This window comes from Notothenia rossii (assembly GCF_949606895.1).
Source record: "Notothenia rossii genome assembly, chromosome: 3".
NCBI lineage: Eukaryota > Metazoa > Chordata > Actinopteri > Perciformes > Nototheniidae > Notothenia > Notothenia rossii.
In genome coordinates, this window is record NC_136901.1 from 26,759,174 (window position 1) to 26,782,055 (window position 22,882).

Sequence of the window (22,882 nt, forward strand, 5' to 3'; positions counted from 1 at the left end):
CACATAGGGGGGTCCGGGGGCAAGCTCCCCGGGAAGATTTATTTTTAAATATTGAAGTTAAAAGCATCAATCTGGTGCACTTTGAGAGCAAAATGAAGAGATCTATGGATACCTCTCTCAACACCTATGTGAAACAGAACTGTAAACAGATTTACTTTTTCTTTATGGATATTTTACAAATCACCCTTTTAAACTTTATTCTTTTTTTTACTGTCATATAGTATTTCATACCTGTTTTTCATTTATTCTCTTATTCTCTTTATAAAATGATCATATAAACGTGTGCCTCGGAAATAATTGTTTACATTAATGGTGACCAAAACGTTTGAGACCCACGGAGATAACTTAGACTAAAGTTAACTATCTAAACCAGGGGTGGGGAACCTTTTTCCTCTCAAGGGCCATTTCAATTTTTAGAACATCCTACTAGGGCCGTACAAATTATTGACCTCTGCTTAAAAGAACTAAAATCACAGTCCATTCATTTGGCCTTTCTTTCATGCTGTGCAAAGAAAAAGCAACCTCTTAATCCAGATATCTTACCATGACACGCGTATGCATTTACGTGCACGGTTGTGGCATGAACACCAAAACAGAAAGATATGGACACAAAATGTCTGCAAATGTATTTAGTTTCCATGATTGATCACTCCACTTTCAAACTGTATTCTTGTTTATTAATAACAACTTTTCTTTACTGTCATATAGTATTTTATACCTATTTTTCCTTACCTTTATTCTCTTATTTTTTTTATAACTATAATGATCATATAAAGATGTGCCTTTACCTCACTGGTTGGAGAAAAAGCTTCTTATATTCGTTAGCATAGCTAGCTAACCAGATGCTAATAACAATAACGTTATTGACTGTATGATCAGTATGACAGATGAACAGATCGCCACTGGGCTTTCAACTAAAGACACAGCCACGCAAAAACTGCGGCATGTGTACGGTATGGCGGCAAATCTCTGTCATAAATCGCGAGGGCATATGAGATCCACGCGAGCACAAGTCAAGCAGCCGTGGACATATATTATTTTCGCGAGCACTAAAACGGCACTCGCGCGAGAGCAATATTGAAGCCTGCAGGGGAGAAACATGCCTTGAGCATGTGCAGCATCTACATGAGCTCTCCTTGGTCTCCTGCGCTCTCGCGAGCAATTCCTGCTCTTCTGCTCGTGAAACTCTGGCCTGCTCTCGCGCGCGGAGAAATGTTAGGAAGTGGGCTTACCGTGTCCCAGTAACACCAAATCTAATTGGTTACACCTCTCCTCTTTTATGATTGGCCGTTTTCAAATGAAGAGGGATATCGGAGCGGGAAAGCCCCGCAGAAGAAGAATGGCTGACGACAAGGAGGTACGTGCAAAAACCGGTACTTTTAGCTATGCATATAGAAAACAATGGTTTAACATAACTATCATTTTATCTGCTTGACGGGCATTTAAGATATTGACATTGCATTATTTACAAGCCACGGTATAAGAAGAAAGTGACACAGCTGTCTGCCCGCAATAATAAAAGTTAGCTAAAGTTAACTGTTAGCAGATCTGGATAAACAAGACGACATGTCTTTGCACTGTGATTGTGACAATCAATTTGACTATTTCTTGTTTGTGTCTGTTTTAGATAGATAGATAGATAGATAGATACTTTATTTGTCATTGTAACAATTACAGCGAAATTACATCGACTCAAAGTCAAAGTGCCAGTGCGCAACAACAAGACAATAATTTAAAAACAGCAAGACAGTATAGACAGTATAGTAAGACATGATCCATTTACACTTGAAGTGTTATTTGTCTAAAGTGTTTATGTGCATTGTCCCTATTGAAATAAATGATTAAATGAAAAATGCTATCTATTTTAACAGATAGAGTTACAAAATGCTGCCAGGCGTGTCGTTGAGTTGCTGAGAAGTGCCTTGGCTGAACCAACTTCTCAAAATCGTAAGTAAAACTAGGGGGAGATCACTTGTCTTCACAGATTCATCTAATGGTCAGTCGTTTACAAAAAATTACAGCTGCAGTCTTGGCCGGAGGAAGCACGCCGAGGTGTTTCAGTGACAGTTTTACCAACCTATATTAAAACCAGAGTGAAAAACTGAATTTCCCCATGGGGGATAATTAAAGGTTCATCTTCTTCTTGTTCTTCTTCTATTTATTTTCAGGGCTTGTGACTATCTGGGTAATGTTTAATTAATGAAGCCTTTATATATTCTAACTACTTTACGTATTTAGTACTCAGTTTATTTAGATTCTAGGGAATCATAGACATCTTTAAATTGTGTTCACAGATGAAGTACAGGTTCAGGGAGAGCAGGTGGAGGTGGGCAACAGACAGTCTACTATACAGGGACAGCAGCAGTCTGCTCTTGGCAACAGGCAGCAGGCTGGGACAAGGCAGCGTCAGGCAGTCCAGGGGCAGAAGCAACAAAGGACCCCTGGCTTTCCTTCTACAGCAGGAAATACAGTGGACCAAAATATGGCCAGGTTTGGATCCGTTAGGAAATAAAGATAGTTCTGAACTGAATTGCCATTGTAATAACTCGGCAATTGGCTATAATTCAGCGTATTTTTTCATAGAAATTAACGGTCTTCAGATTGTTTAGAATGAATATATTGTATAACAGCTTCTTAAATGCCTCTCTTACACATTGTTTTCAACTCCTCAGGGCTTTCCCCGGCCTATTCAAATCGGGTAAAAGTTATACCCCATCTCCCAAAAGAAGGGCTGTTAGGTCAACCCCAATCCAGTTCTTTCTGCTCAATAAGAGCACAGAAAGAACACCAAAGTCATCGGATGAAATGGTCCTTCTCCAGGCTGGACTCGGCAGGAGGACTCTCAATATCCCCGAAAATGCTGACCACTCCCAGGTAAGATAGAAAAAATAATAAGGGGAGGAGTCAAGATAATATAAGAAGCACTTTATTGATCCCAATTTGGGGAAATTTTTTATGTATTACTGTAGTTTCCCAATCCACTGAAGTACTACTGGTCACAAATCAGCTTCAACAGTGGTGACATGTGTGGAGGGTTATAGTTCTAACTGCACACTTGTTTTGCTCTTCCCACATAGATATCATATATACTTATGGAATCATATTCCAAAATGGTACCATTGGAAGGGGCCTGGATGCTACATAAAGCTGCTGGTAAGATACAATCTCCCTTATTAAATTCAACTGTGGTCTAGTATTTCTGCAGTTAAATCCTATTTATACCCTCTATCTTCTCCTACAATAGCTGCTCTTATAATAGCTCATTAATGCCCTTGATGGTTAGCATATTTACCTACCCTCTTGTTTTTAGCAATCCATGAGAAAGCCTAACACTGCAAGTGTGCATCTTGTTAAAATCAACTGCCTCCCCTAGAACATTCTGTGCATTAAATAACATCAACTTGTTTGTATTCCCACATAGGAGGATCAGGTCAGCGGAAATTAAGTGTTTTGGCACCTGAGGCAGAGGGTTACACGGGGCCTACCTTGCCAAAGCTTTAGGTGGAAAAGGCTGTCTCTATATAATGCCCATCCAGGACACTTTGGACACCTCCCCCTTGCCCTACTCATCGAAGGAGTTCGAAAATATGCCAAAAGCCAGATGTGCCACGTGTCATCTAAGCATGCCTGTCCAGCTGTTGGCTTTACATGCACAAGAGTGTGAACCAAGCAGCTGTTCTGACCGCATGGATCTGGAACCGGTAATGTTATTCCACAAATAGCTATGCAGGACCATTATCATCCTGAATCGACAGCTTTTTTAACTGGTTACGATTTTCAGGATCTGGACCCAGATTTAGATGAGTCTCCAGCTACAAGCAATCCTGGGAATGTAAGCTCACTAATATTGTAGGTGTTTGTTTCTAAACAATTGTCTTTCTACATTTTATTATAGGCTTCTCCAAGTGTGCTCCCGTGTAGGACCTCCTGTTCTAAAATCGATATTAAGGTAAAATCAGGGCATTATTTATCAATTACATTATTGCAGATGATGAAGGTTTCGCGTCTCAGTAATTCACTTGAATATTTGCTCTGCTTTTCTGTGTTTTTAAAGGTGGCCTGTCCATTGTGCTCAGAGTTATTTCCTGAGTATTTGGTTGAAATACATGCCAGCACTTGTAGAGAAAGGTTTTTTTTTCTCCTATTATGCACATTCTTTATATAATTTTTTCTTGCAGTGTTAGATATTGTAAACCATGATTAAGGCATGCCCCATTGAAATATTTTTTCCCTCATCAGTACATTGCAGTCGACACAAATTATCGATTTGGAAGAACATGCCAGTGAAGAACTGACAGGGCGAGAGAAAAGGTAATATGCTTCAAATGTACCTGTAATTGCTTATTTTAAACAAAAACGTCCTGCAGTTATTGTGTTCACTATTTGTGTTAATTGTACTGTTCATCAGTTGCCCTGCATTGTTATTGTTATGCCTTGAATATCATTTAAAAGACGCCACTTTACATCAGTCAGGGGTCGTCAGTTTACTCAATGATACAAAAGGGGTCTCTTAAGGGAAAACGTTTTGGATCCAGTTGTCTAATCAACTTCTAATTGTTTCCTTCAAGTCTTGCTGAAGCCATCGAAACACTTAGTGGACGAGTGGACACAACAACACTCTTTAATGTTAGTGTCACTAGGGAGGACATGTTTGAAAGGGGTTTAGGGCAGTGGAGACGTCAGAAGAGGTCTTCTCCCAAAAACCCTCTCCGAGTGTCTTTCATTGGAGAGTCTGGAATTGACCATGGGGCTCTCAGGAAAGAATTCTTAACAGGTATATGTTTACTTCCTTATAATAAATGAAAATATTCCTCAGTGTGTGGCGGTTCTCTGGTTGCATGCAATTTCTGTGCTTGCACAGGTTAAGGGCTTTGCATGACGCATGCTGTACTTTAACATATACAGTGGTCTAATTGAGATTATCAATGTATTGATCCACTTTTCCTTTCAATTATAGAAATGATGGCAGGTGTTGAAAGGAAGTTTTTTCAGGGAGGGAGTACAGGAAAAACCCCCAAGTACTCAATTACTGACTACCACAAAGAGCATTTCAAGTATGTAGAATTGTGTTCTGCAATGTCTTTTCGATGTTTATTTCATTTATTAATAATGTCTATGCATTGATTAAACTTTGTTAATGCAGGACAGCTGGAGAGATTATGGCAGTCAGTATAGTACAAGGTGGTCCTCCACCTAACTTTTTCAGAGAGTGGTGCTATGGATACATATCCACTGGGGAGATTCATAGAGATTCCATTTCCAAGGAAGATGTTACTGATCCAGAGCTCAGCCAGCTTATGGAAGAGGTAATATTTGTCTTCTCCTCAGATATTAAGCGTCTTTGGGTCTAGAAAAGCGCTATATAAATCCCATTTATTATTATTATTATTATTATACTCCTTCATATAACATGACGTTTGTTTTAGTATGGTTGACACACACACCTCTTTGTAGTGTAATTTTTTTTTAATTCTTAAAATAAGCTAAGGCTCCCATGACTTACTGTGTGATACTGTTTTTCTAATTGCAAAGGTTGAGATAGCTGAACCTGAAGCTATGTACGACCTTCTGGATCGGATAACAGCATGCGGGTACAGTGGTCTTGCAACGTGGGAGAGGAAGGAAGACATAATAAAGTATGTACATATGCTAAGTGATTTAACCCATAACAACCCATGTTTGAAACCAATCAATTATTCCTTTACACTCATACTTCATATTGAGTGTGCAGTCACTCTTTCCCTTTTTTATGTATGATTTTATATTATTGCTGTTATCTGTTACTGAATTATAGGGCAATTATCTTGCACTCATCGGTCCGCACTCTACCAATGCTGCAGCAGATATGCTCAGGCATGAAGCTGTATGGCTTGTGTGAGATGATAGTACAACAACCACAGCATTTCAGGGATCTGTTCGTCGCTGGCCTTCATGAAAAGGTCAGTATTATGTCTCTAGCTGATTTTACCACTGAATTTCAAACCTTAACCCTTTAACAGCCAGCGCCACCATTTGGTAGAGCACATTTTGTGTCTTGATATCCCGTTGAAATTTTTTTTTAAAGTTTAACTACCTGATTCAGCCATCTCTACTATTTGGTTGACATGTTATGCACAAAACAACCTCTAGATGTCACTGTGGTTAGAACAGAAAGCCATTCAGCTTTCCACTGAGAAAGTTGGCATGCTAAAAAAATCACTGCTGAAGAAATCACTCTTTTTGGTCAACTGTTGTAAGGTAACCATATCATTTTTGACATATTTTAATGTCAGAGCACTGACTGAACATAATTAGATAACTTGATGCACAAAAAAAGTTTTTAACAAACTAAACTAGCAATATAACTTTTTCAGAGTTTCAGAGATGTTTTCCAATACAATATGGTAAATAGATAGATTCATGGTAATATTACTACATCTTATATTACATTATTACTACATCTATACTGCCTTATGAGTCTCAGAGTGAAAGAGTGATAATAATTTATATAGCAGCTTTCATGCATGGCATACAGCCCAAAGTTGCACACAGATGAGCAAGTTAGGCCAACACAGGATATAGACATTTGCTGTTAGGCCAGTGGTTTCCTGTTAGGCCAATTCAGCATCTACAGTAAGATGAGCACGTTTTTTTTTTGTATTAAAAACACTTAACATTACTTTTTATATTAATATCAATATTGATACCTTTTTTTTTTTTAAATGTGCTATGTGTGTCCCATTTGATAAAAAAAATGCAAACAAATAATTTTTCCATAGTTTTTTTTCTTGGTCTGGCAATTAAAGGGTTAAGCTCATCCAACTTTGAGCATACATCATTTTGTTTTTTCATCTCTCCAAGCCAGATGCTGAATTCCTGATGGGAGCCATATCTCCAGTCTTCAGCGAGCTGGGCTCGCTGCGACGCCAGAGTGAATCGAAGATTGTTAACTTTTTACAAGACTTCATCCAACACATTGAAGAAGAAGGTGATACTACTGCCCTGACATTTTATAAACGTATTTGTTCTTGAATTTTACCCCCGATTACGACAGGCAACTCAATGACAGCTTTGCATACCCTTTTTATTCATGTTTACATGCCTCAGTTTAAACACAACTTTGCATTCATGATGGTTGCGATGAAACAATGACAAGTAAAGCAGGACTGGCTAATGAGGTTTTTCTTCTTCAAAATATCCACATAAAAAAACTATTTAAAAACAATAGCCATATTTATTGACATTGCTTAGGTGAATATATGCATTTCTTTGTATTCATTTTCAACTTGTTTTTAGAGGAAGAAAAGAGCTTCGTGGTTGAAGAGAGGGGGACCCCTGTGAAGATAACAGAGAGTGATGAAAGAGACTCAAGAGAGACAGAGTCTACAGGTGAAGCGGCAAAAGATGAAGAGGAGATGAAGGAAAAACCCAAGATCACTGTTGGTTGCTTCCTTCAATGGCTTACGGGGCAGGCACACGTCCCCATCACCTCAACAGAGAGAGAGATGTTTAAAATCTTAATTGAGTTCGACCATGATTGCAGCGTGCGCTATGGTACACACACGGTATGCTTTCCCGTAGTGAATGCATGCTCCAACTCCATTACCTTTCCGACAAGGCACCTCGGCTCATATCCAGAGTTCCTGAGCATCATAACACAGGCTGTTATGAGTAGCAGGGAGTTTAGCCGCTCATAAGAGTCATAGAATCGATGTTTTCTGGATTAGGGTTAGACAGTCTTTATTGCACTTTATCTGACAAGGTTTTCATTTGTTTTCATTTGTTCAAGATGAGAATACAGTCAAACTTTCAAGTGACATACTGTTCTAGTCAAAATGTTTTGGAAACAAATGGTGAAGTTGGGGAACCATTATAGTTTTGAGCTGTATTTTGTGTCGATTGTTTCAATTTAATTGAATAAAAACCCAGTCACCCGTTGTGCCAAGTAACTTTACTCTTTCATGAAATCGGCATCATGACTTATTTTACTCTTGGTACTTAAGTAACACTTTGAACAAAGGAATTTTACTTTTACCTCATCTGTTTCATTCAAGGGAGCTGTATTTCTTAAGAGCCACATCTTTCAGCTACATACTCACGGCAGAGTAAGTACAGTTCCTTGACCGGAGTGTTTGGGTCAATTTGCTGAAATACTGATTGAAGTTCAGTTGTGTCTTCTGGACTCAAAGGGCAGTCGAATTCGGGGACGACAATCCCTGCATCCTCTTCTTCTCCATCGTGGTCAGCAGCAATTTCCCAGTCAACATCTGGCTCCTAATAACCATAACAGAGGTTTTGAACACTTTGGTGAAATAAATGTCTTATAAACAATATGGAACAATGACATCAAGTAATAAATTACTTTCTTTCCCTACTCTTGGCATGACCATTTTCTGGGCATTTTATTCAGTTTGTGTTATTTTAACTGTAAAAATAACACAAACTGAATGAAATGCCCAGAAAATGGTCATGCCAAGAGCAGGGAAAGAAAGTAATCTTTTGACAATGTATATTACACAAAGTAAATGGTAAGTAATTACTATCGTGGGATTGCCCACAGTAGAGTATGTAAGTCGCTTTGGATAAAAGCGTCTAACATGTGACATGTATTGTAATACTGAAACGAGATCAATACCTCTGGGCTCTCCGGCTGATCAATGTTTGTCTGCATCAGTCCAAGTTGCCATAACTGCTCTGGACATTGGTTCCGTTCAGTGCTGAGTGGATGATGGTTCCAGCCTTCTGTAAAAATCCCCAAGTCCATCTGAAGTCGGGGAAGAATGATGTAGTGCACACAGAAGAGGTCGTCTGTTGATGAGATATCGAGCAGACCATCCTCTTCGAGGGAAAGTAGTATCGCAGAGTACTTGTTGATGACAATGACTCTTACATCACGCCAAAGACGCTCAATCCTATGGATGAAAATACATGGTTTAGGGAAAACCAGTTCAAGTGATCTATTTTCATGCTGGCCTAGCATGGGTTAAGTGCAAGGTGCTTGGTCTACACATCAGATAAGTTCACCTCACTAATTGAGTTACTAAAGATGCTGTAATTTACCTCTGGTTATGAACACTTTTACCAGAGATGAAGCTTCCACGGTCGGTGCCGCGAACCGAAAACATGAATCTCGCGATCTGTACGTTTTCTACTCCTTGGTCTCCTCTGACCCTGAAATGTACACAGTTGACCAAAGGACTGTCAAAGAAAATACTCATCCAAAAGTGTCACAGTATTGATCTAGTTCTCCAAAGACTGCTTTTTTCTGTGAATTCACCTTAAAGGCACTCCATGTCTTTGTGTTGCCTCTAAGAAGAAGCCATAGGCTGTTGACGCACAGTTGTTGGTCGAAGCACCCAAGTACATTACCTGCAGAAAAGCAGAGAATATTTAAGAATAGGGCAATTACACACAATAACTAGACAACATTCTGTTAAACTGTGTATTATAAGGAAAAAAAGGCAGAGATTAAAGAATTCCTGTTGCAATAGAAATAAGCAAACAATACTGACATACAGTATACTGACTCATAATACTTGTGCAGCAAAAATAGGCAATGCACAAAATCTCCTTTATATCTACTTTGACTTTGCTGCTTCCTTTTTAGTCCATACACTTTCTCCATTTGGACCAAATTCCTTAAGCAAAGCCAGGACACAGCATTGGGGCCTCTTTTTTGGTTTTAAGTAGCTAGTCGTAAACTCGTACAAAAAATACATGTTTGTATAATGTGTGTCTACTGAAGTGAAATGCAGTCTTACCTTTCTCGAATACCCGTCCACTCCACCAAATAAGACAATGTTATAACTGGAAAACCAAAGAACACACTGTTATAGCACTCTGGAATTGAAACACTGATTCTCCAAAACTGGGACATTACAAAGAGATTATTTCTTAATCACTTAGCGAAATATAAATACCACTACCGTATCAATTTGTGGTTGGTATCCACGTGCACAAGCGACAGAGGCCCTCGCACTGAATATGTTCTCCTCACAACACAGCCCAGACTAGCCAGTCTGGAGAGGATGCCTATGGAATCCACTCGATGCATTGAGGCAGCCATTCTTGTCCATTGTACACGTAGACCAATGGATAACAACCGTCCTTTGACCATTCGGTATCCAGGAGTGGGCATGTCATTCTTGATGGATATGACCACGTTATCCAACTCCTCATCACTGATGGAGCTATACATTTCTGAAACAGATAAGCCAAACTCTCTCATCCTTCTAAAGACTGTGCTTGAAGAAACACCTAGCAGTTTAGCAATGCAAGGCACCGATAGGTTTGTCCCCAACATCTCAACCAACTGCTGCCTCTCAATTTCAAACTTAGGACGTCCTCTTAGACCAATAACTGATCCCACTGCTGTATTTGGGGCTTCTGAATCTAAATATTGCCTAAGTAGTCCAAACAGCTCTTGAAGAGCTTGGATTATTCCTTGCGGTATGTCAACATGTCTCGAAAGTGCTTGCAGGAGGTACAGCTCCTGGCGACATGCAAACTCCAGGAAATCCAGGTCAAGTGGTGCTCGAATGAGTGCAAGCTCAAACTTCGACAGGAGTCTCTCCAGGATCTGCCGTTTCAGAATATGCTGTGAAGAAAAATAAAGTATTAAATAGTATTTAATTATATTTTTAAGAAATGTGGTAAATCTTTATTGAAACAATTATGTCAAATACAGAATAAGGCACATAAACATCATCATAAACGTTCCAAAAAATAAACTGAGGGCGTTTGAACAGAAAAAAAAGAGGTCATTCAGAAATTAAAGTGCCAAGAAACTTGCAAAATTCTTGGTCTTTTTTACATTTGCATCATTTTAAACTTTTTTTGTATAGTATTATTTATTTGAGAAAGGCAATAAAAACTGGGGACATTTTGAAAAAGCGACATTTGTGAATAAAATATTTTGCGAGAGTAATCAAAATTGTTAATTCCAAATTCTGTTTTTGAAAGCTACATTTTATATTATCATGTCAAGACCGAAAAGTTAATTGGTTCTTATCTTTATAATAGAATTGTTTGAATACTTTTGAAAAATATGTATAAAAATGTATTATCTAAAAAACTCAATCCATTTATAAGTAAGGACGGCTCTTGTGGAATAACCACAGAATACAGAAGCATGCCTTTTATTAAAAACAATCATTAGTAAAGTAAAGTAACTTACGTGAGACGTTTCCACAGCCATATTTCATCACGTTGGAGGTTGGAGGGACTTTCTGGTTTAGGTTTAAATCCAGACAACGGCCAATCATAAAAGAGGGGTGTAACCAATTAGATTTGGCGTTACTGGGACACGGTACGCCCACTTCCTAACGTTTCTCCGCGCGCGAGAGCAGGCCAGAGTTTCACGAGCAGAAGAGCAGGAATTGCTCGCGAGAGCGCAGGAGAGCTCATGTAGATGCTGCTCATGCTCAAGGCATGTTTCTGCCCTGCAGGCTTCAATATTGCTCTCGCGCGAGTGCCGTTTTAGTGCTCGCGAAAATAATATATGTCCGCGGCTGCTTGACTTGTGCTCGCGTGGATCTCATATGCCCTCGCGATTTATGCTCGCGAAAATAATATATGTCCGCGGCTGCTTGACTTGTGCTCGCGTGGATCTCATATGCCCTCGCGATTTATGACAGAGATTTGCCGCCATAGTACGGCTCCTTATGGGTAGGCAACTGCAATTTTTGGAAGTGCCTGAGTGGCGTTCTGGTGCTCTCCGTCAGAACTGCACCCCTGTCAGACGAGACATATACCACGTGATGACACGTTGGGCTCGTGTTGTGTTCAAGGACCTTGACCTTGACCAGGAAAAACAGGCACTCTCTTATTTAATTATTTTGCGGTCTAGATTTCTTTAATTTTTTGCGTGTGTTTATAAATTACCTCGAGGGCCGTATCAAATGGTTTTGCGTACCGTATACTGCCCGGGGGCTGGAGGTTCCTCACCCCTGATCTAAACACTCAGTGAGTCCTTTAGTTCACTGAGCCTCAGGACTCTCCTCCACCTTGGTGTTGAAAAAAGTCTTTATATCCATTAGCCTAGCTCGCTAGCACCAGAAGCTAACAACCACGATCTCCGGTACCAGTGCGCTCTCTCTCTCTCGCTCGCGCGTGCACGCACACAAAATGGCTCTTTCCACACACACACAGAGCCGAGCTTTAATGAAACACAGAGACGCAGACGTAATAGTACTGTATCATATTATTTTCGAATCAATAATTTTTCAAATTATGTTTTTATTTATTTTTTATCTTTTTTTTTTAATACACATTTTTCCTCCTGGTCTCTCGCGCGCCCCCTGACATGCCTCTGCGCCCCCCAGGGCATCCGGTGGCATTTTGCAGTACACATAATCAACATAAGACAAAGCTCAAGTACAAAGTATGTTCCAATGGAGTAATTTGGAAGGGAAGGTCAGTTACACTTTGTAGGCTACTTAAAGTAAAAATGAAAAATCTGCGACTGTTTTTTCTTATTCTATAGTAAAATGAAAGATATAGAAAAAAGTAATTCCCAGTATTCCATTAAATTGAATAGCCACACCTGCCCCTCCCTACAGGCCAATCACGCAGGCTGCATGGGGCCCCGCGCAGAGGGCCTCAGCTGCTGTGCGCTGTTATTGCGGAAAATCTCTGTCATAAATCGCGAGGGCATATGAGATCCACGCGAGCACAAGTCAAGCAGTCGCGGACATATATTATTTTCGCTAGCACTAAAACGGCACTCGCGCGAGAGCAATATTGAAGCCTGCAGGGGAGAAACATGCCTTCAGCATGTGCAGCATCTACATGAGCTCTCCTTGGTCTCCTGCGCTCTCGCGAGCAATTCCTGCTCTTCTGCTCGTGAAACTCTGGCCTGCTCTCGCGCGCGGAGAAATGTTAGGAAGTGGGCGTACCGTGTCCCAGTAACGCCAAATCTAATAGGTTACACCCCTCCTCTTTTATGATTGGCCGTTGTCTGGATTTAGACCTAAACCAGGAAGTCCCTCCAACCTCCAACGTGATGAAATATGGCTGTGGAAACGTCTCACGTAAGTTAATTTACTTTACTAATGATTGTTTTTAATAAAAGGCATGCTCCTGTATTCTGTGGTTATTCCACAAGAGCCGTCCTTACTTATAAATGGATTGAGTTTTTTAGATAATACATTTTTATACATATTTTTCAAAAGTATTCAAACAATTCTATTATAAAGATAAGAACCAATTAACTTTTCGGTCTTGACATATGATAATATAAAATGTAGCTTTCAAAAACAGAATTTGGAATTAATAATTTTGATTACTTTGGCAAAATATTTTATTCACAAATGTCGCTTTTTCAAAATGTCCCCAGTTTTTATTGCCTTTCTCAAATAAATAATACTATACAAAAAAAGTATAAAATGATGCAAATGTAAAAAAGCCCAAACATTTTACAAGTTTCTAGGCACTTTCATTTCTGAATGACCTCTTTTTTTTCTGTTCAAATGCCCTCAGCTTATTTTTTGGAATGTTTATGATGATGTTTATGTGCCTTATTCTGTATTTGACATAATTGTTTCAATAAAGATTTACCACATTTCTTAAAAATATAATTAAATACTATTTAATACTTTATTTTTCTTCACAGCATATTCTGAAACGGCAGATCCTGGAGAGACTCCTGTCGAAGTTTGAGCTTGCACTCATTCGAGCACCACTTGACCTGGATTTCCTGGAGTTTGCAGGTCGCCAGGAGCTGTACCTCCTGCAAGCACTTTCGAGACATGTTGACATACCGCAAGGAATAATCCAAGCTCTTCAAGAGCTGTTTGGACTACTTAGGCAATATTTAGATTCAGATGTTTATTTCCAGTTATAACATTGTCTTATTTGGTGGAGTGGACGGGTATTCGAGAAAGGTAAGACTGCATTTCACTTCAGTAAACACACATTAAACAAACAGGTATTTTTTGTAAGAGTTTACGACTAGCTACTTAAAACCACAAAAGAGGTCCCAACGCTGTGTCCTGGCTTTGCTTAAGGAATTTGGTCCAAATGGAGAAAGTGTATGGACTAAAAAGGAAGCAGCAAAGTCAAAGTAGATATAAAGGAGATTTTGTGCATTGCCTATTTTTGCTGCACAAGTATTATGAGTCAGTATACTGTATGTCAGTATTGTTTGCTTATTTCTATTGCAACAGGAATTCTTTAATCTCTGCCTTTTTTTCCCTATAATACACAGTTTAACAGAATGTTGCCTAGTTATTGTGTGTAATTGCCCTATTCTTAAATATTCTCTGCTTTTCTGCAGCTAATGTACTTGGGTGCTTCGACCAACAACCGTGCGTCAACAGCCTATGGCTTCTCCTTGGAGGCAACACAAAGACATGGAGTGCCTTTAAGGTGAATTCACAGAAAAAAGCACTCTTTGGAGAACTAGATCAATACTGTGACACTTTTTGATGAGTATTATCTTTGACAGTCCTTTGGTCAACTGTGTACATTTCAGGGTCAGAGGAGACCAAGGAGTAGAAAACGTACAGATTGCGAGATTCATGTTTTCGGTTCGCGGCACCGACCGTGGAAGCTTCATCTCTGGTAAAAGTGTTCATAACCAGAGGTAAATTGCAGCATCTTTAGTAACTTAATTAGTGAGGTGAACTTATCTGATGTGTAGACCAAGCACTTGCACTTAACCCATGCTAGGACAGCATGAAAATAGATCACTTGAACTGGTTTTCCCGAAACCATGTATTTTCATCCATAGGATTGAGCGTCTTTGGCGTGATGTACGAGTCATTATCATCAACAAGTACTCTGCGATACTGCTTTCCCTCGAAGAGGATGGTCTGCTCGACATATCATCAACAGACGACCTCTTCTGTGTGCACTACATCATTCTTCCCTGACTTCAGATGGACTTGGGGATTTTTACAGAAGGCTGCCTGGAACCATCATCCACTCAGCACTGAACGGAACCAATGTCTAGAGCAGTTATGGCAACTTGGACTGATGCAGACAAACATTGATCAGCCGGAGAGCCCAGAGGTATTGATCTCGTTTCAGTATTACATTACATGTCACTTGTTAGACGCTTTTATCCAAAGCGACTTACATACTCAGTACTGTGGGCAATCCCACGATAGTAATTACTTACCATTTACTTTGTGTAATATACATTGTCAAAAGATTACTTTCTTTCCCTACTCTTGGCATGACCATTTTCTGGGCATTTTATTCAGTTTGTGTTATTTTAACTGCAAAAATAACACAAACTATTACTTGATGTCATTGTTCCACATTGTTTATAAGACATTTATTTCACCAAAGTGTTCAAAACCTCTGTTATGGTTATTAGGAGCCAGATGTTGACTGGGAAATTGCTGCTGACCACGATGGAGAAGAAGAGGATGCAGGGATTGTCGTCCCCGAATTCGACTGCCCTTTGAGTCCAGAAGACACAACTGAACTTCAATCAGTATTTCAGCAAATTGACCCAAACACTCCGGTCAAGGAACTGTACTTACTCTGCCGTGAGTATGTAGCTGAAAGATGTGGCTCTTAAGAAATACAGCTCCCTTGAATGACACAGATGAGGTAAAAGTAAAATTCCTGTGTTCAAAGTGTTACTTAAGTACCAAGAGTAAAATAAGTCATGATGCCGATTTCAGGATAGAGTAAAGTTACTTGGCACAACTGGTGACTGGGTTTTTATTCCATTAAATTGAAACAATTGACACAAAATACAGCTCAAAACTATAATGGTTCCCCAACTTCACCATTTGTTTCCAAAACATTTTGACTAGAACAGTATGTCACTTGAAAGTTTGACTGTATTCTCATCTTGAACAAATGAAAACAAATGAAAACCTTGTCAAATAAAGTGCAATAAAGACTGTCTAACCCTATCCCTGAAAACATAGATTCTATGACTCTTATGAGCGGCTAAACTCCCTGCTACTCATAACAGCCTGTGTTATGATGCTCAGGAACTCTGGATATGAGCCGAGGTGCCTTGTCGGAAAGGTAATGGAGTTGGAGCATGCATTCACTACGGGAAAGCATACCATGTGTGTACCATAACTCACACTGCAATCATGGTCGAACTCAATTATGATTTTAAACATCTCTCTCTCTGTTGAGGTGATGGGGACGTGTGCCTGCCCCGTAAGCCATTGAAGGAAGCAACCAACAGTGATCTTGGGTTTTTCCTTCATCTCCTCTTCATATTTTGCCGCTTCACCTGTAGACTCTGTCTCTCTTGAGTCTCTTTCATCACTCTCTGTTATCTTCACAGGGGTCCCCCTCTCTTCAACCACGAAGCTCTTTTCTTCCTCTAAAAACAAGTTGAAAATGAATAAAAAGAAATGCATATATTCACCTAAGCAATGTCAATAAATATGGCTATTGTTTTTAAATTGTTTTTTTATGTGGATATTTTGAAGAAGAAAACCTCATTAGCCAGTCCTGCTTTAGTTATCATTGTTTTATCGCAACCATCATGATGCAAAGTTGTGTTTAAACTGAGACATGTAAACATGAATAAAAAGGGTATGCAAAGCTGTCATTGAGTTGCCTGTCGTAATCGGGGGTAAAATTCAAGAACAAATACGTTTATAAAATGTCAGAGCAGTAGTATCACCTTCTTCTTCAATGTGTTGGATGAAGTCTTGTAAAAAGTTAACAATCTTCGATTCCCTCTGGCGTCGCAGCGAGCCCAGCTCGCTGAAGACTGGAGATATGGCTCCCATCAGGAATTCAGCATCCGGCTTGGAGAGAGGAAAAAACAAAATGATGTATGCTCAAAGTTGGATGAGCTTAACCCTTTAATTGCCAGACCAAGAAAAAAAACGATGGAAAAATTATTTGTTTGCATTTTTTTATCAAATGGGACACACATAGCACATTTAAAAAAAAAAGGTATCAATATTAATATTGATATAAAAAGTAATGTTAATTGTTTTTCATAATAAAAAAAAACGTGCTCATCTTACTGTAGATGCTGAATTGGCCTAACAGGAAACCACTGACTTAACAGCAAATGTCTATATCCTGTGTTGGCCTAACTTGCTCATCTGTGTGCAACTTTGGGCTGTATGCCATGCATGAAAGCTGCTATATAAATTATTATCACTCTTTCACTGAGTTTTTATCAGCTTTGGTACTTAAAACAGATAAAGTAATTATCGTAGGTGACTTTAATATTCATGTTGACGATGATAAAAATAGCCTTACTGTTGCATTTAACTCTATATTAGATTCTGTTGGTTTCTGTCAGAGTGTAAATAAACCAACCCACTGCTATAATCACACTCTTGACCTTGTTCTGACTTATGGTATTAAAATTGAGCAACTATTAGTCGAACCGCATAATCCTGCTTTATCCGACCATTTCTTAGTAACTTTTGAAGTACTGTTACTAGACTACAAAGCATTAGCCAAAAGCTCCTGCAGCAGAAACCTATCTGTTAGTGCTATAGCCAAATTTAAGGAAGAGATTCCACCAATACTTAACTCGATAGCATGTCTGCATGTAGGGGAGGAAACTTATACAAAATGTACACCACCCCAAATTGATCATGTTGTTGATAGTGCTACAGATGCGCTGCGAATAAAATTAGACTCTGTTGCTCCTTTGAAAAAGAAGAAAATAAAACAACATAGATTAGCTCCATGGCATAATGCCGAAACCCGCAAAATAAAGCAAAAGTCAAGACAACTTGAAAGAATATGGCGTTCCACTAAACTTGAAGAATCTCGTTTAATTTGGCATATTACTCTCAATGAATATAAGAAAGCACTGCGTAAAGCGAGAGCAGCCTACTACTCTTCATTAATAGATGAGAATAAGAATAATGCAAGATTTCTTTTCAGCACTGTAGCCAGGCTGACAGAGAGCCACAGCTCGACTGAGCCTTCTATTCCCATAGCACTCAGTAGTAATGATTTTATGTGCTTTTTTAACGATAAAATTGTTACTCTTAGAAACAAAATCAATGACCTCTTGCCTTTGACCAGTATAGTGTTATCAACTGCTCCCGGAAACGTAAGTTCTAATATTACACTAGATAGTAAACTAGAATGCTTTTCAGCCATAAACCTTGAACAATTAAATTCAATGATTCTCTCTTCTAAACCATCAACGTGTATCTTAGACCCGATTCCAACTAAGCTGTTAAAAGAAGTTTTTCCATTAATTAGCACTTCTTTATTAAATATTATGAATATGTCTTTATTATCAGGCTATGTTCCACAATCATTCAAAGTAGCAGTGATAAAACCGCTTCTTAAAAAGCACAACCTCGATCCAGAGGTTTTAGCCAACTATAGACCTATTTCTAATCTTCCGTTCCTCTCAAAAATTCTTGAGAAAGCAGTCGCAAAACAGCTGTGTGATTACTTTAAAAACTATGATTTATTTGAAGATTTTCAGTCTGGCTTTAGAACACAACATAGCACAGAGACAGCTCTGGTTAAAGTCACAAATGACATTCTAATAGCCTCTGACAAGGGACTTGTCTCTATTCTTGTCTTGCTCGATCTTAGTGCTGCATTTGATACTAGTATCGACCATGATATCCTATTGCAAAGACTAGAGCACTTAGTTGGCATACAGGGAACTGCTTTAGGCTGGTTTAGGTCCTATCTATCTGAACGCTCTCAGTTTGTACGTGTCAACGATGAATCTTCCATGCAAACCAAAGTTAGCCATGGAGTGCCACAGGGCTCAGTGCTTGGACCTATTTTGTTCACCCTATATATGCTTCCGTTAGGCAATATTATAAGGAATCATTCTGTAAACTTTCATTTTTATGCGGATGATACTCAACTATATTTATCAATCAAGCTTGATGAAATTAATCATCTAAATAAAATTCAAGACTGCCTCAAGGACTTAAAAACGTGGATGACCTTACATTTTTTGATGTTAAACACGACCAAAACTGAAGCTATTGTACTTGGCCCGAAGAATCTACGAAACAAATTATCTAAAGATATATTAATTATGGATGGCATTAATTTGGCCTCCAGTGAGACTGTAAGGAATCTTGGTGTTATATTTGATCAGGATTTATCCTTTAACACCCACATAAAATCAATTTCAAGGACCGCCTACTTCCATCTACGTAACATTGCAAAAATCAGGCATATCTTGCCTCAAAACGATGCAGAGAAACTAGTCCATGCATTTGTTACTTCAAGGCTGTATTATTGTAACTCCTTATTATCAGGGTGTACCAAGAAGTCAGTCAAGTCGCTTCAGCTGATTCAAAATGCTGCAGCTCGTGTACTAACCAGAGTTAGGAAAAGGGACCACATTACTCCTGTTCTGGCTGCCTTACACTGGCTCCCTATAGAACACAGGATAGAATTTAAAATTCTTCTTCTGGCCTACAAAGCCCTTAATGGGCAGGTGCCATCTTACCTTAAAAAACTCATTATACCCTACTGTCCTACTAGGGCATTGCGTTCCAAGAATGCAGGGTTGTTGGTTGTTCCTAGAGCCTCTAAAAGTACAATGGGAGCCAGAGCCTTTTCTTATCAAGCTCCACTTTTGTGGAATCAGCTTCCAGTTTGTGTTCGGACGGCAGACACCCTATCCGTTTTTAAGAGTGCGCTTAAGACCTTCCTTTTTGATAAAGCTTATAGTTAGGGCTGATTAGATTCAGCCCCTAGTTTTGCTGATATAGGCTTAGTTTGTCGGGGGACATCTTACTTCTTCCTTCTCTCTGTCTATACCTGTGTACTCTCATGTTCCGATTAACCCAGCTTCCCCAAATTTCTTTCTTTTTGGTGTCTATATACGCCGGGATCCGGAGTCATGGATGATCCTGCGGTCCTGTGTCATGGATTGCGAGTCCTGGATCTTGAGTCGTGGCTGTGGTCCTGGATCATAAGTCCTGGATGGATATACTCGTGGATTCATCTTCCTATTATACACACATGCATTTCCAAACATTTGGACTACCTATGTTGCAAATGTATTATCTTTTCAATTTATACACGGCATCTATTGCACGTCTGTCCGTCCTGGGAGAGGGATCCCTCCTCTGTTGCTCTCCCTGAGGTTTCTCCCATTTTTTCCTTTAAACTGTGGGTTTTCTCTGGAAGTTTTTCCTTGTACGATGTGAGGGTCTAAGGACAGAGGGTGTCGTATTGTCATACTGATGTTCTGTACAAACTGTGAAGTCCACTGAGACAAATGTAACATTTGTGATATTGGACTATATAAATATACATTGATTGATTGATTGATTGATTTCACTCTGAGACTCATAAGGCAGTATAGATGTAGTAATAATGTAATATAAGACGTAGTAATATTACCATGAATCTATCTATTTACCATATTGTATTGGAAAACATCTCTGAAACTCTGAAAAAGTTATATTGCTAGTTTAGTTTGTTAAAACTTTTTTTGTGCATCAAGTTATCTAATTATGTTCAGTCAGTGCTCTGACATTAAAATATGTCAAAAATGATATGGTTACCTTACAAAAGTTGACCAAAAAGAGTGATTTCTTCAGCAGTGATTTTTTAGCATGCCAACTTTCTCAGTGGAAAGCTGAATGGCTTTCTGTTCTAACCACAGTGACATCTAGAGGTTGTTTTGTGCATAACATGTCAACCAAATGGTAGAGATGGCTGAATCAGGTAGAGTTCAACTTTTAAAACATTTTTTCAACAGGATATCAAGACACAAAATGTGCTCTACCAAATGGTGGCGCTGGCTGTTAAAGGGTTAAGGTTTGAAATCCAGTGGTAAAATCAGCTAGAGACATAATACTGACCTTTTCATGAAGGCCAGCGACGAACAGATCACTGAAATGCTGTGGTTGTTGTACTATCATCTCACACAAGCCATACAGCTTCATGCCTGAGCATATCTGCTGCAGCATTGGTAGAGTGCGGACCGATGAGTGCAAGATAATTGCCCTATAATTCAGTAACAGATAACAGCAATAATATAAAATCATACATAAAAAAGGGAAAGAGTGACTGCACACTCAATATGAAGTATGAGTGTAAAGGAATAATTGATTGGTTTTAAACATGGGTTGTTATGGGTTAAATCACTTTGCATATGTACATACTTTATTATGTCTTCCTTCCTCTCCCACGTTGCAGGACCACTGTACCCGCATGCTGTTATCCGATCCAGAAGGTCGTACATAGCTTCAGGTTCAGCTATCTCAACCTTTGCAATTAGAAAAACAGTATCACACAGTAAGTCATGGGAGCCTTAGCTTATTTTAAGAATTAGAAAATATTCACACTACAAAGAGGTGTGTGTGTCAACCATACTAAACCAAACGTCATGTTATATGAAGGAGTATCTGAGGAGAAGACAAATATGACCTCTTCCATAAGCTGGCTGAGCTCTGGATCGGTCACATCTTCCTTGGAAATGGAATCTCTATCAATCTCCCCAGATTCCCTGCCCTCTAGCAGGAACGGAAAAGGGGGTAAAAAGGTTCTCATTAACTAATTTTAGTTCCGGCTCTTTTTGGTGTGAACGCGACATTTCGGAACTATATCGGAACTAAAGTGGGAAAAGTACTCCGGTGTGAACGCGGTTAAGGGGAGCACGCCATTCATTCAAGTATTTTATACCTTTTATCTGCTAATGTACAGGAGGAAGAGTGATAAACTGCTGTCTAGTTGGCTTACATAACAGTTAAAGTTTACAGCCTAAAAAACATGGAGCATTTTTTCCACTTTTATTCATTTTTATGTCAATTTCCAAATTTCATGGTGATGCAGCCTCTCCCCGGCTTAACTGCTAACAGTCATCATCATGTCAACCACAACACAGAGAAATACTGATATAAATGTTTGTGTAGTTGTTGATACATTGCTGACAGAGGGAACTACATTTGAATACAGATTTAAGAAATATCAGTTTTTGAGCATGTAATAAGCATGTTTTGTCTTGACTATATTACAACTATATTATAATAAAAATAATATAGTATTTCTATTATTGAATTGATTATGATTATTAGTAGAAGTAGTGTATTTGCATTAATTATATTTTAATCTCTTTGAGGCCAGTATTTGGCAGGAAATGCAGACGTATTCACTAATGCTGTCTAAATTATCGCGTTAACGGCGGTAATTCATTCTAGAAATTAATTGCGTTAAAATATTTAACGCATTTAACCCATGCGCAGAATGGCCCGGCCCATACATCCCACCAGTGGCAGCGCCAGGGTATGGCTGGGGTAGGCTACACCCATACCAAGAAATGGCTTAGCCCCACCATGAAAAATGATTAAATTGCACAGACAGCCGTTAGTAAGATTGATTTCAGTAGCCGCTTGTCTGGAAATACTGAAGACTAGAAACGGTTTTGAAAACTTTTGTCACGTAGTGATCGTCTTCTCAATAGAACATCTTTGATAATGTCTTCTGGCCAATCAGAATCAAGATAACGGCGTGGTGTTGTTGCAGGAAGTCCCGACGGAGAATACTTTTGCTGTAGTACATCTCAATATACATCGATACAACATTACGTGTTGATAGAAATCAACACGTAATAAAATAAAAAAAGTGTTGGCTGTCTTTCATTTTGATACACAGAACAATGTTATAATAAACATACATACATACTGTATGTTAAATGGATATATCCGCCTTCTTTCATTTAACTTTCCATTCCCACAACAATATACATAAAGAAATGGCATATTTTGGACATAGTTCGAATGGTGATTAATCATGATTAATTAATTTTTAAAGTGTGATTAATCTGATTAAAATTTGTAATCGTTTGACAGCCCTAGTATTCACCTATAAACGCATACTGAACGACATGCATGCACATTTACCATTTGCCTCACTGTATAAAAAAGTAACTGTGTTGATAATAATAATAAACAGGAATTATATTTGCAAAGTATACTTTGTTTCCAAAAAAAATGTTTCCACTCCTGTC

At 38.9% G+C, this 22,882-nt stretch overlaps 3 protein-coding genes across 10 annotated transcripts; 1 reads left to right on the forward strand and 2 right to left on the reverse strand.

Annotated features, from left to right (window-relative positions):
• The first annotated feature begins 979 nt into the window (after positions 1-979).
• On the forward strand, positions 980-7,924 carry LOC307032644 (G2/M phase-specific E3 ubiquitin-protein ligase-like). Of its 8 annotated transcripts, XM_079670778.1 has the most exons (17): positions 989-1,357; positions 1,872-1,947; positions 2,295-2,490; positions 2,673-2,874; positions 3,078-3,153; positions 3,422-3,701; positions 3,782-3,832; positions 3,896-3,949; positions 4,055-4,128; positions 4,240-4,311; positions 4,569-4,774; positions 4,958-5,054; positions 5,144-5,306; positions 5,533-5,636; positions 5,795-5,939; positions 6,841-6,967; positions 7,276-7,924. In XM_079670778.1, exons 6-17 carry the CDS (start codon positions 3,525-3,527, stop codon positions 7,674-7,676), a joined length of 1,671 nt encoding a protein of 556 aa, XP_079526904.1. In that variant the 5' UTR covers positions 989-1,357; positions 1,872-1,947; positions 2,295-2,490; positions 2,673-2,874; positions 3,078-3,153; positions 3,422-3,524; the 3' UTR covers positions 7,677-7,924. The 8 variants fall into 8 exon arrangements, 7 of the variants coding, with proteins under 7 accessions (XP_079526904.1, XP_079526903.1, XP_079526902.1 ...); XM_079670777.1 differs by having other exon boundaries at positions 989-1,947; XM_079670776.1 differs by having other exon boundaries at positions 1,872-2,490.
• Positions 7,925-8,046: 122 nt separating this feature from the next.
• Positions 8,047-11,247, reverse strand: LOC307032649 (uncharacterized protein; the record flags this gene model as incomplete). The annotated part of the gene is made up of 7 exons (XM_079670790.1): positions 11,156-11,247; positions 9,906-10,576; positions 9,741-9,786; positions 9,257-9,348; positions 9,040-9,150; positions 8,615-8,891; positions 8,047-8,253 (listed from the first exon to the last, which is right to left on the reverse strand). Exons 1-7 carry the CDS (start codon positions 11,174-11,176, stop codon positions 8,047-8,049), a joined length of 1,425 nt encoding a protein of 474 aa, XP_079526916.1. The 5' UTR covers positions 11,177-11,247.
• Positions 11,248-15,637: 4,390 nt separating this feature from the next.
• LOC307032855 (uncharacterized protein) lies at positions 15,638-22,761 on the reverse strand (the record flags this gene model as incomplete). Its single annotated transcript, XM_079671135.1, has 6 exons — positions 15,638-16,279; positions 16,586-16,712; positions 20,736-20,880; positions 21,039-21,142; positions 21,304-21,389; positions 22,752-22,761. 6 exons carry the CDS (start codon positions 22,759-22,761, stop codon positions 15,879-15,881), a joined length of 873 nt encoding a protein of 290 aa, XP_079527261.1. The 3' UTR covers positions 15,638-15,878.
• Positions 22,762-22,882: the final 121 nt, after the last annotated feature.